Below are 12,704 nucleotides of genomic sequence, written 5' to 3' on the forward strand. Positions count from 1 at the left end.
TTTGTAGTTATTTATGCTGGAAGAACTTAGAGAGAGAAGGTACAATCAGTATGCAAGGGTTATCCAGAAGGCATTTAAGAAATATTTTGCCCGTAGACAGAATGAGAAACAGAAAAATGAAGCTGCAGGTCAGTAAGCTGAATGATAGTGAAACTACATCTTTTCATTACTGTAGCACACAATTTCTAATAAAACCGAATAGTCTGCACATCTAACTGACATTATTTTATTTTTAGAATTAGTTTTTGGAAAGAAGGAAAGGAGACGTTATTCACTGAATAGGAATTTTGTGGGTGATTATATTGGATTGGACCTACGACCTTCTCTACAGAATCTTGTTGGTCGCAGAGAAAAAGCTGCATTCGCTGAAGTGGTTAAGAAATATGACAGGAGGTTTAAGGTCTGTCTTTATAAGCTAACTAATATATTTTCTTCATTCTCAATAACTCTTGCAACATTGGCTTATGGTGTGTTATTTGCTTATTTATGTCTTTTTTAATGTAGCCCGTACGTCGTGATCTGGTACTGACATCACATTCATTATTTCTTATTGGAAGAGAGCAAGTGAAAAAGGGTCCAAACAAAGGAAAATATGTTGAAATTATCAAACGGAAGCTCAACTTGGAAAATATAAGTCATGTTTCACTTAGTACTTTTCAGGTAATGTATTTCAATGTAGTTTGTTTCCATTTCTGTACTATTTTAGTTGTACAGTCATTTTTAACCACTAAATATACCTTTTGAAATATCTGTTTTTTTCTTTGGCAGGATGATTTTGTAATCATTCATATGAAGGAGGAGTATGACAGCTTCTTGGAAATGGTGTTCAAAACTGAATTTTTAACTACTTTGAACAAAAAGTTTCAAGCTCATTTAGCACGAAACTTGCACATAAAATTTTCAAATCTGTAAGTAACTGGCATTTTAATTATTATTTTCAGAATGTAGAAAAATATTGAAATTTATAAGATATGTATGAAATATATGGAACATTTTGAACATCCAGTGTTTCATCAGGAACAGGGAAGTTACCATGTACAAGGACATATTGAGAAGTAACACCTCTGAATTTTTTGTCCTGTTCTCATCAGTTGAGGTATTACTTGTCATTCATATTACTCATTTGACTCTCCTGCTGCTTTGCTGATGCAAGTTGAAATCCTCTGCCACTAGAGGTTTCTAAAATGTAGCATCTAACATCATGGTGTGTAACATAACTATGTCAGAGCATGAGAAACAGCATGCTGTAATTGAGTTTCCAACCACTGAAAGGGTTCTCCACACATTGAGCACTTTCTCCTTCAGCATCACAAAGCCAGACCACACAGGGGAAATGGGACATCTGCAACAATTCAGTGTCTTGGGTTCACTGTCATAAATCATCCTCTATCACGTGACCTCATCTGATTTTCATCTGTTTCCGGAACTTAAAGCATACCTTTGAGGACTTCAATATCTGCCAGCAAGGTCAAACATTCTACAGTGAAGGTATCAAAAAACTGATCTCTCATTGGGAGAAATGTGTTTGGCACCAGGGTGACTATATTGAAAAATAAATATGAAGACATGAAGAATAGAGATGCAGAATTTTGGTACAATTTGTTTTATGTAAAAAGCTATAAGAGTTTTCACACATTAAATTTGGAGGCATTACTTTTCGGCATTCTCTTGTATTATTTTTTTGGGTGTATAAAAACTACTACTTTAAGAAAAAGGACAAAACTGAAATCACAGGTGCAAAAAATTCACTTACATTTTGTTTGGTATATGAGATTGTAAACAGCTTTCATACTGGATATATAAGTATTTTACTGGGTGCTGTTTTTCTCCCCATATCTGTACCTTCTGTGCTGTCATTAAGGTAAATTTGTCAAGTCTTATCTGTTCTACATTTCAACATTTTTCTCCTGTGCATGCTTCCATGGTGATGAAGGAATCTTTTCCCAAGAATTACGAAGATGTTTCTTGTTGGTGTCTGAAAATTCACTAATAAATATTTAGCAGTTCATATCTTTTGACTTAATGTTGAACAACTGATATTCTATAAAGAATTTGTTACTTTATGATGTTGCAGCCTCGAATTTAAAGTGAAGAAGGAAGGATGGGGTGGAGGCGGTGTTCGACAGGTGAAATTTGTGTCAGCAGCTGTAGGTGACATGGCAGTACTAAAACCTTCAGGAAAGACACTTACAGTGCTCATAGGTCATGGTTTACCAAGTAACACAAGTAAGTATGTTTTATCACATATATGTTGTTGTTGTTATTGTTGTTGTGGTCTTCAGTCCTGAGACTGGTTTATTGCGGCTCTGCATGATACTCTATCCTGTGCAAGCTTCTTCATCTCCCAGTACCTACTGCAACCTACATCCTTTTGAATCTGCTTAGTGTATTCATCTCTTGGTCTCCCTCTATGATTTTTACCCTCCACGCTGCACTCCAATACTAAATTGGTGATCCCTTGATGCCTCAGAACATGTCCTACCAACCGATCCCTTCTTCTAGTTAAGTTGTACCACAAACTTCTCTTCTCCCCATTCCTATTCAATACCTCCGCATTAGTTATATGATCTACCCATCTAATCTCCAGCATTCTTCTGTAGCACCACATTTCGAAAGCTTCTATTCTCTTCTTGTCCAAACTAGTTATCGTCCATGTTTCACTTCCATACATGGCTACACTCCATACAAATACTTTCAGAAATGAGTTCCTGACACTTAAATCAATACTCAATGATAACAAATTTCTCTTCTTCAGAAACGCTTTCCTTGCCATTGCCAGTCTACATTTGATATCCTCTCTACTTCGACCATCATCAGTTACTTTGCTCCCCAAATAGCAAAACTCCTTTACTACTTTAAGTGTCTCATTTCCTAATCTAATTCCCTCAGCATCACCCGACTTAGTTAGACTACATTCCATTATCCTCGTTTTGCTTTTTTTGATGTTCATCTTATATCCTCCTTTCAAGACACTATCCATTCCGTTCAACTGCTCTTCCAAGTCCTTTGCTGTCTCTGACAGAATTACAATGTCATCGGCGACCCTCAAAGTTTTTATTTCTTCTCCATGGATTTTAATACCTACTCCGAATGTTTCTTTTGTTTCCTTTACTGCTTGCTCAATATACAGATTGAATAACATCGGGGATAGGCTACAACACTGTCGCACTCCCTTCCCAACCACTGCTTCCCTTTCGTGCCCCTCGACTCTTATAACTGCCATCTGGTTTCTGTACAAATTGTAAATAGCCTTTCGCTCCCTGTATTTTACCCCTGCCACCTTTAGAATTTGAAAGAGAGTATTCCAGTCAACATTGTCAAAAGCTTTCTCTCCCCCCTGCGGGTCCGGGGTAAGAATAGGCCCGAGGTATTCCTGCCTGTCGTACGAGGCGACTAAAAGGAGTTTCAACTGTTTCGGCCTTCCATGTGATGGTCCCCCTTGGGGTTTGACCTCCATTTTTCTAAATTTCTACAGAAGTACGAGCCTTTTGGGGAAGGACACCTTACATGGTGTACCACTGGTCCTAAGTGCACTCAGACCTTGGCACTCAGCATTGCACCGGCGTTGTAACCATACCCACTATTACTCAAATTGGGCCTAAACGCCTTTTGGGTTGTCCCAGTTACGCCCATAGTGCGTCTCCATCTGCACCAGCGATCATGATGGACTTTCCATGGCACCAGAAATCCAGCACGGTAGCCAGCCCGTTGTGGTGGGGTCGTCATGTACCCTCTAGGTTGTAGCCCCCTGACAACACAGGGATCGTACTGCCGATACCTGAGCTGCACCCTCCCCACGTCAGCCAAGGAGTAGATGCCCGTCTCCTTGGGGCATCAGGACTCCCGGCAATGGTCATCCTGCCAGGTGGCCCTTGCTGCGGCTGGGTGGCGCCCGTGGGGAGAGCCCCTGGTCGGAGTGGGTGGTATCGGGGCGGATGTTTCGCAGATGAAACGTCACCACGTATCGGGTCGCTCTGCGGCCGAGTCTTTTAAAAGAAAAAGTACCGTTTCTGGATCTGGTTCTCCTGCCCCTTCCCCCTTGGCTACTCCATGGGAGGAGGGACAGGCCCGCCGGCTTGGAGCGAAGTACTTCCCCCGCTATTTGGTCTGTTCTCGAACCGATGGGGGGACATTCGCCACCTCCAAGCCCATGTTCTTTGTTCAGCACATTGAGGACATCTTCGGGGAAATCGAGGCTCTCAGCAAGATGCGTTCAGGGTCCGTACTTATCAAGACCACGTCCGCCACACAGTCGGCGGCGCTCCAGGCGTGCGACCGCCTAGGGGACATCCCAGTCTCCATTGTCCCACATCTGGCACTCAATAGGACGCAGGGGGTTATTTTTCATCGTGACCTCCTGCTACAATCTGATGAGGAGCTCAGGGCCAACCTGGAGCGCCGAGGCGTGCATTTCGTCCGGCGAGTCCAGCGCGGCCCCAAAGACCGTCGCGTCGACACTGGGGCCTTTATCCTCGCCTTCGAGGGGGACGTTCTCCCGGAGAAGGTAAAGGTAATGTGCTACCGGTGTGACGTGCGACCCTACGTTCCGCCTCCTATGCGCTGTTTTAGGTGTTTGCGCTTTGGGCACATGTCGTCACGGTGTGAGGCTGAGCCCCTCTGTGGCGATTGTGGCCGTCCTCTTCGTGAGGAACATACATGCACCCCACCACCTCGGTGCGTTAATTGTCCTGGCGTCCACTCGCCTAGATCCTCAGACTGCCCCGCATATCAGAAGGAGAAGAAGATACAAGAAATCAAAACTTTGGATCGGCTGTCTTATTCTGAGGCCAGGAAGAAGTACGATCGCCTCCATCCCGTGCCATTGACCACTTCATTTGCCTCAGTTGTGTCCACTCCTTCCGCGGTATCCTCACCCCTCTCCTGTCCCCCCTCCGCCTCCTCCGCCCATCAGGGGGCTCTGCCTCCGCCTCCCAAATCCCTCCCTTCCAAATCCTCCTCCCCCATGGCCCCCACCCCCTCTGCCCCAGGGGCCATCCTTCTTCCTCCTTCTCCTCACACGCCACCTGAGAAGCGATCCTCTTCTCAGGTGTCCATCGGGGACACGTTCCGGACCCCGGCTTCCGAGGTCCGGCGTTCCAAAATGGACCCCGCGCGTGAGGACCTTCTTCGGGTCCAGCCCACCATCCCTGTGCCTCCTCGGCCTTCCAAGAAGGCCTCCAAGAAGAAATCTCTATCCCCCTCTCCACCCCGGCGCGTTTCGACTGACGCTCCATCCGTGAGTCGCCGCTCCCGGCCGTCCTCAGTTTCGCCGGGACGCTCTGCTGCCAGGCGCTCAGCTGGCCTATCGTCGGCAAATGATGCTGCCCCTCCTACACAACCAGGGACAGCGGCCGCAGCTGGCGACCAGTCGATGGAACCGGATCCGCCTCCCGTCGGTTGTAGCGTTGTTCCCTCGCAACCTGGCCCTCCGCGGCCGTCGAGGTGACCAGCTCTTCCCCCCGTCTCGTTCCCCCAACTTTTTGACTAGCGATGGCGTTGTTTCATTGGAACATAAGAGGTATTCGATCTCATCGGGAGGAATTACAACTGCTCCTCCGCCTGCACTGTCCGCTCGTCCTTGGACTCCAGGAAACCAAGTTGCGCCCGACTGACCGTATTGCCCTTAACCACTATACCTCGGAGCGGTATGACCTTACCCCTGTGGACGGTGTCCCAGCTCATGGTGGGGTCATGTTGCTCATTCGGGACGACGTCTATTACCATCCCATCCCATTGACCACCCCACTCCAAGCAATAGCTGTCCGCATTACTCTTTCTGCTTTTACTTTTTCAGTTTGTACCATCTACACTCCACCGTCGTCTGCTGTTAGTCGGGCTGACATGATGCACCTGATCGTTCAGCTTCCCCCGCCGTTTTTATTGTTTGGCGACTTCAATGCCCATCATCCCCTTTGGGGCTCTCCTGCATCCTGTCCAAGAGGCTCACTCTTGGCAGATGTCTTCAACCATCTCAATCTTGTCTGCCTCAATACCGGCACCCCAACTTTCCTCTCGGACTCCACTCATACCTTCTCCCACTTGGACCTCTCGATATGTTCTACCACTCTTGCCCGTCGGTTCGAGTGGTATGTCCTTTCTGACACCTATTCGAGCGACCACTTCCCCTATGTCGTTCGTCTCCTGCACCACACCCCATCCCCACGTCCTTCGAGCTGGAACATACTGAAAGCTGACTGGGGACTTTACTCATCCCTGGCGACCTTTCCGGACCACGATTTTCCCAGTTGTGACAGTCAGGTCGAATGCCTCACGGCTGTTATCATCCATGCTGCCGAACGTTCCATTCCTCGTACTACTTCTTCACGTCGCGTTTCCGTCCCCTGGTGGAACGGGGCTTGTAGGGACGCTATCCGTGCTCGACGACGTGCTTTACGCACCTTCCGCCGCCATCCTACGTTGGCGAATTGTATTGAATACAAACGACTCCGAGCGCAATGCCGTAGAGTCATCAAAGACAGCAAAAAAGTTTGTTGGGCCTCTTTCACCGGCTCCTTTAACAGTTTTACTCCATCTTCCGTCGTTTGGGGTAGCCTGCGCCGGCTGTCGGGTATTAAGGCCCACTCCTCGGTACCTGGCCTGACCTCAGGTAATGCGGTCCTTGTTGATCCGGTGGCTGTCGCCAACGCCTTTGGCCGCTTTTTCGAGGAGGTTTCAAGCTCCGCCCATTACCATCCTGCCTTCCTTCCCAGGAAAGAGGCAGAAGAGGCTCGGCGACCTTCCTTCCACTCGCTGAATCTGGAAACCTATAATGCCCCCTTTACTATGCGGGAACTCGAACGTGCGCTTGCACTGTCCCGGTCCTCTGCTCCGGGGCCGGATGCCATTCACGTTCAGATGCTGGCACACCTTTCTCCGGCGGGCAAAAGCTTCCTTCTCCGTACCTACAATCGCGTCTGGACCGAAGGTCAAGTCCCCATGCGTTGGCGTGACGCCGTTGTTGTTCCTATACCCAAACCCGGGAAGGATAGACACCTTCCTTCTAGTTACCGCCCCATTTCTCTTACAAGCTGTGTCTGTAAGGTGATGGAGCGCATGGTTAATGCTCGGTTAGTCTGGATTCTTGAATCTCGACGGCTACTTACTAATGTCCAATGCGGCTTTCGTCGCCGCCGCTCCGCTGTTGACCACCTCGTGACCTTGTCGACATTCATCATGAACAACTTTTTGCGAAGGCGCCAAACGGTAGCCGTGTTCTTCGATTTGGAGAAGGCTTATGATACCTGTTGGAGAGGAGGTATCCTCCGCACTATGCACAGGTGGGGCCTACGCGGTCGCCTGCCCCTTTTTATTGATTCCTTTTTAACGGATCGAAAGTTTAGGGTACGTGTGGGTTCCGTATTGTCCGACGTCTTCCTCCAGGAGAACGGAGTGCCTCAGGGCTCCGTCTTGAGCGTAGCCCTTTTTGCCATCGCGATCAATCCCATTATGGATTGCATTCCACCTAATGTCTCAGGCTCTCTCTTTGTCGATGACTTCGCGATCTACTGCAGTGCCCAGAGAACATGCCTCCTGGAGCGCTGCCTTCAGCGTTGTCTAGACAGCCTCTACTCATGGAGCGTGGCAAATGGCTTCCGGTTTTCTGAAGAAAAGACGGTTTGTATCAACTTTTGGCGATATAAAGCGTTCCTTCCGCCATCCTTACATCTCGGTCCCGTTGTTCTCCCATTCGTGGACACAACTAAGTTTCTAGGGCTCACGTTGGACAGGAAACTGTGTTGGTCTCCACACGTCTCTTATTTGGCGGCCCGTTGTACACGTTCCCTTAATGTCCTCAGAGTTCTTAGCGGTTCATCTTGGGGAGCGGATCGCACTGTCCTGCTTCGCTTGTATCGGTCCATAGTCCGATCGAAGCTGGATTATGGGAGCTTCGTCTACTCGTCCGCTCGGCCGTCCCTCTTACGCCGGCTCAACTCCATCCACCATCGGGGGTTACGTCTTGCGACTGGAGCCTTCTACACTAGTCCTGTCGAGAGTCTTTATGCTGAAGCTGCCGAGTTACCGTTGACCTACCGGCGCGACGTACTGCTGTGTCGGTATGCCTGCCGGCTGTCGTCTATGCCCGACCACCCCTCTTACAAGTCCTTCTTTGCCGATTCTCTCGACCGTCAGTACGGGTTGTATGTGTCTGCCCTGCTGCCCCCCGGAGTCCGCTTCCGTCGCCTGCTTCGACAATTGGATTTTGCCCTCCCTACCACCTTCAGAGAGGGTGAGAGCCCGACACCACCTTGGCTCCAGGCTCCGGTTCATATTTATCTCGACCTCAGCTCACTCCCGAAGGATGGTACTCCGGCTGCAATGTATTGCTCACGGTTTGCCGAACTTCGTGCTCGACTTGCCGGTCACACCTTTATTTACACCGATGGCTCCAAAACTGACGATGGTGTCGGCTGTGCCTTTGTCGTCGGGGCCGCCACATTTAAATACAGGCTCCTCGACCAATGTTCCAGCTTTACGGCCGAGCTTTTTGCTCTCCATCAGGCCGTTCAGTATGCCCGCCGCCACCACCATTCATCATATGTACTCTGCTCTGACTCACTCAGTGCTCTTCAGAGCCTTGGAGCTCCCTATCCGGTCCATCCCTTGATACAACGGATACAGCAGTCCCTCCATTCTTTGGCTGATAACGGTGGTTCTGTCAGCTTTCTGTGGGTTCCCGGACATGTGGGAGTGCCTGGGAATGAGGCTGCGGATGCTGCAGCCAAGGCTGCAGTCCTCCTGCCTCGGCCAGCCTCCCATTGTGTCCCGTCATCCGACGTTCGTGGGGATGTCTGTAAGAGGCTTGTGTCGTTGTGGTGGGATGCTTGGTCATCCCTCCAAGGAAACAAGCTCCGGGCAGTAAAACCGCTACCAACTGCTTGGACAACATCCTCCCGACCATCTCGGCGCGAGGAGGTCCTTCTGACCAGGTTGCGGATTGGGCATTGCCGGTTTAGCCACCGCTACCTGCTCTCCGGTGACCCAGCCCCGCAGTGCCCTTGTGGTCAGGCATTAACAGTGCGCCATGTTTTATTGTCGTGTCCCCGTTTTAGTCAATTTCGTGTTGTCCTGTCCCTGCCATCTACTTTACCGGATGTTTTAGCTGATGACGCTCGAGCAGCTGCTCGTATTCTGCGTTTTATAACTTTAACTGGCTTGTCCAAGGACATTTAATCTTTTTACTTATTTTGTCTGCATCTTTGTCGGGTCCTTCTGGTGTCCCCTCCATCCCCTTGAGTTTTACCAGATTTCATGTGCTCAAACAACAGTGACTGGGCGCTAATGACCTCAGCAGTTGAGCGCCCTTAAACCCAACAAAAAAAAAAAAAAAAAAAAAAAAAAAAAAAGCTTTCTGTAAGTCTACAAATGCTAGAAACGTAGGTTTGGGGGAGGGGGGGGGGTTATCACACATATTCGGTTGAATGTGGAGCCTGGTAGTTTACATTATATCCCTACTGCTAAACAGAATGTGTTATGTTGCTGTTAATATAATTAAGTTATGTCAAATGTGTCCTTACAGTTGTTTCATAAATAATGGTAAGTCACAGTAAACTTTATACGGGATGTTATTCAGTGTTCAAGGAGACTCTGTGTATGTTTAAATAAAGTTGGATGCTTTGTTTCTGTTTATCTAATTTTTAGTGGGAGATTTTTTGATGGCGTTTTGGCTTTATTATGTCATGATTCTCAATGGATTTTTCTTACATAAGCCTCTTTGTAACTTTTTTTGGACTTAAGTCTTTTTTGTACCTAACCTTCCTTACTGATAGGTGCCCGCCCCAATTGTTTTGTCTCTCTCCAGTTGTCTTTCTTTGTGTTCTTATTTTCGAAATTAGTAACTAATGTTGAGTTTCATTACCTATGCTCTTTAAGACAAAGTTATTAATTACAAAATAGTCCTCCATTTCAGAATTCCCAAGTCCTCCATTTCAGAATTCCCAAGCTCCATTAGAACCTATGAGAACAGTATCATCTTTGTGTATTGTTTTATTTCACATTCCATGCTACTTTACAACTACTTGTTCATTTAAATATGTATCTGTAATTTGCTTCACACTTGACTATTTTAATTTGTGTTTGTTTGACTTTGAGTTTTTTTTTGTCTAGTTTCTTAACTTCCTCATTTTTAATAGATTTGTCTTGAGCTTAACAAGCAGTATTCTCATTTTATTCAGTCTTAGTGTATACCATATTTTTGTATTTTATGGTTTACATTTACTGTCACAGATTTTTTTTATAGATGGTTAGACAGTGCTATTTGGTATACTTGTACAATGTCTAGAACCAGGGGGATGAATTCATCAATAGTTATCCCAACTGTTGATTTACAGGACCAGTCCAGTAATTTATCTTCCCTTATCATATTTTCAGTTTTATTTTTATTTAGTATTCAGTACTTTACAAAACATGCATACACTCAGAGAGCGACTTTCTCATTTTTGAACTTAGTCCTTCATTATCAGATACTCCTAATTTAACCACACTACACAGTCTCTATCCTCATTGGTAATTATGTTATCCAAGTATATTTCTAGCATTGCGGGTTGTTCATTGATGCAGTAGAGATTAAGTGATTTTATTGTATATGGTATATGAGACACATTCCTCCTTTCCCCCCCTTATGTTTATGTTAATGTCACCAGCTGTAAAAAAAAAAAAAACTTGTTATGTTTTCATCTTGAAGCTAATGGTGTTAGCATATTAGGTTTATCTATAAAAGTTTTTTTGGTCAGTACCTTGTGTATGATAGTGCAAGACAATTACAACTTTTTGTGTGTGTACTACCACTGCTGCTGTATCAAATATACCTTCTAGACACAAACTACTAACACCTATAGCTGAGTTCTTTATATGTAGAGTGTCACTAACATAGATTGATACCCACAATGTGCAATACTTGTTCTGCAGTAACTTGTGATCAGTGAATATTCATATGGGACACACAAATCTATTTGTGAATTATTTAGCCAATGTTCATTGATGCCGAATATACTGCAGTTAATTTGTTCAAGCAATATTGTAATTGATTAAGTTTACCACTGAGTGATTGCAAATCAATGTGAAGTAGAATTGTCTTATTTTTGGTACATTTAGGTATGTTGTATTATTGTCTTTTCAAGATTTTCTTTGTTTAGTTATAAATTATGTTTTGCATTTTTTCTGATCTAGTCCAGCAGTTGTTTACTATAAAGGGATGTTAAGTATGTAAGCCTCTGCAGGTTGGGTTTGTTGATAAAGAGGACTATTTTGTTTGTGCTTATTTGCTACTTGATTGAGCACTAAATTAGTAATAATTTCTTTCATAACCTGTTTAGATGTAACCCATGTGTTGTATGGAATCTATGGCCCACACCATTTATATCAATACAAGACACATTTCTGAAGTGTTTGCATCTTTTTTCATAATGTTTGCTTGCTTCATTGATTTCCTGGTTTGCTCAGGACCACTGTGATAAATCATATCTACGTGGAATATTAAATAATAATATATTCATGTGAGTTAGGAGGCTGAGGCATATCTTTAATTCTTGATAAGGAGTAGGTATTTTGTTTTTGTAAACATTGTTTGAGCTGCCAGACAACACTATAAAATCTGTGACAGGTAGCTTACTGCCTTCTGATAAATTCATAAGTTTACAAGCTGCAGCAAACAGTGTGTCTGGCTTGTTGGATCCAATTGCATGCATAGTAGTTTCTTCATTTATGTGAGAAGACAGGCTGGCTGTCAGTGAAAACTAAATTTTTTTCTGTTGTTGTGATTTCTGATAATAGCAGAATCATGTGTTGATGTTTTGTGGAATTGGTGGGATATCATGTTGTTTTTGTGTTTCTTCATTGGTTCACCTTTCCATTCTTCTTCTCAAAGTAGTTTGCTGAACCTTGTTTTTGCCTCACTGTATCATTGAGGGAATAAAAACTGTTCTTCAAAGGAATATCAGATGATCAATTTGCTACAACATCGATCTTCACAGTCCGGTAAAGTACAGACCAATTACTGATATCTAAATGAAGTCTGTATGATACACATTTCCACTGCTGAACATAATTTAAAATATTTTTCATTGAAGAACTCATAATCCCATACTGAAAATAAAACGTTTGGTTATGCAGGGTACATATTGTACTAGTCACTGCTGTTTTCACACATTTTTTTACAATACTTCATGCAGTCATTTGATTTCTTGGGCATTTAATCATTGCTGATTTCGGTTTTTTTCCCTGCCATGTACAGTTTTGTCACAATTTTATTTAACTATAAACTAGAAAAATTAGCAAAGCACTTATAATTACAATAAAAAAATTAATTTTCAATATGATTAAAGGTTTTATTTGAAAGATTGACATGAAAACAACACTTTATTAGGCAGGAATCATGTGTCCTTGGGCCTATATTTCCTTTCCTCTTCTCCTTAAAGTATCTAATATAAATTTTTCTTTAATGGATTACCTGTAATAAGTCATGGTGCAGTGACCTACATTAGTCTTCCATCATATTGGTATTCCAGCAACTCTGATACTAGCTTTGTATCATTTGGACATCTTGATGAAAAGCATTTGTGCCTCACTGATTTCACTCAAATATTGAGGTGAAAAAATCAAGTTAACATTTCAAAAATGAATCTTGAGGCTTATTAAAAGCAAAACAAAGTGAACTTTTCAAGTGTGTTATCTGCAGCAGAAGTTTAATGTGGGTTGTTTTTCATGCC

At 44.6% G+C, this 12,704-nt stretch overlaps 1 protein-coding gene across 1 annotated transcript in view; it reads left to right on the forward strand.

Moving 5' to 3' along the window:
* The window catches only part of LOC126190751 (unconventional myosin-Ie-like), a 367,405-nt gene that overhangs the window by 311,002 nt on the left and 43,699 nt on the right, over positions 1–12,704 (forward strand). Inside the window, exons 16-20 of the mRNA XM_049931260.1 lie at positions 8–128; positions 237–400; positions 505–660; positions 769–908; positions 2,075–2,226. Coding sequence (XP_049787217.1) covers positions 8–128; positions 237–400; positions 505–660; positions 769–908; positions 2,075–2,226 — 733 coding nt within the window. The remainder of the gene's footprint in view (positions 1–7; positions 129–236; positions 401–504; positions 661–768; positions 909–2,074; positions 2,227–12,704) is intronic.

The sequence above is a fragment of the Schistocerca cancellata genome, chromosome 6, assembly GCF_023864275.1.
Source record: "Schistocerca cancellata isolate TAMUIC-IGC-003103 chromosome 6, iqSchCanc2.1, whole genome shotgun sequence".
Classification (NCBI taxonomy): Eukaryota; Metazoa; Arthropoda; class Insecta; order Orthoptera; family Acrididae; genus Schistocerca; species Schistocerca cancellata.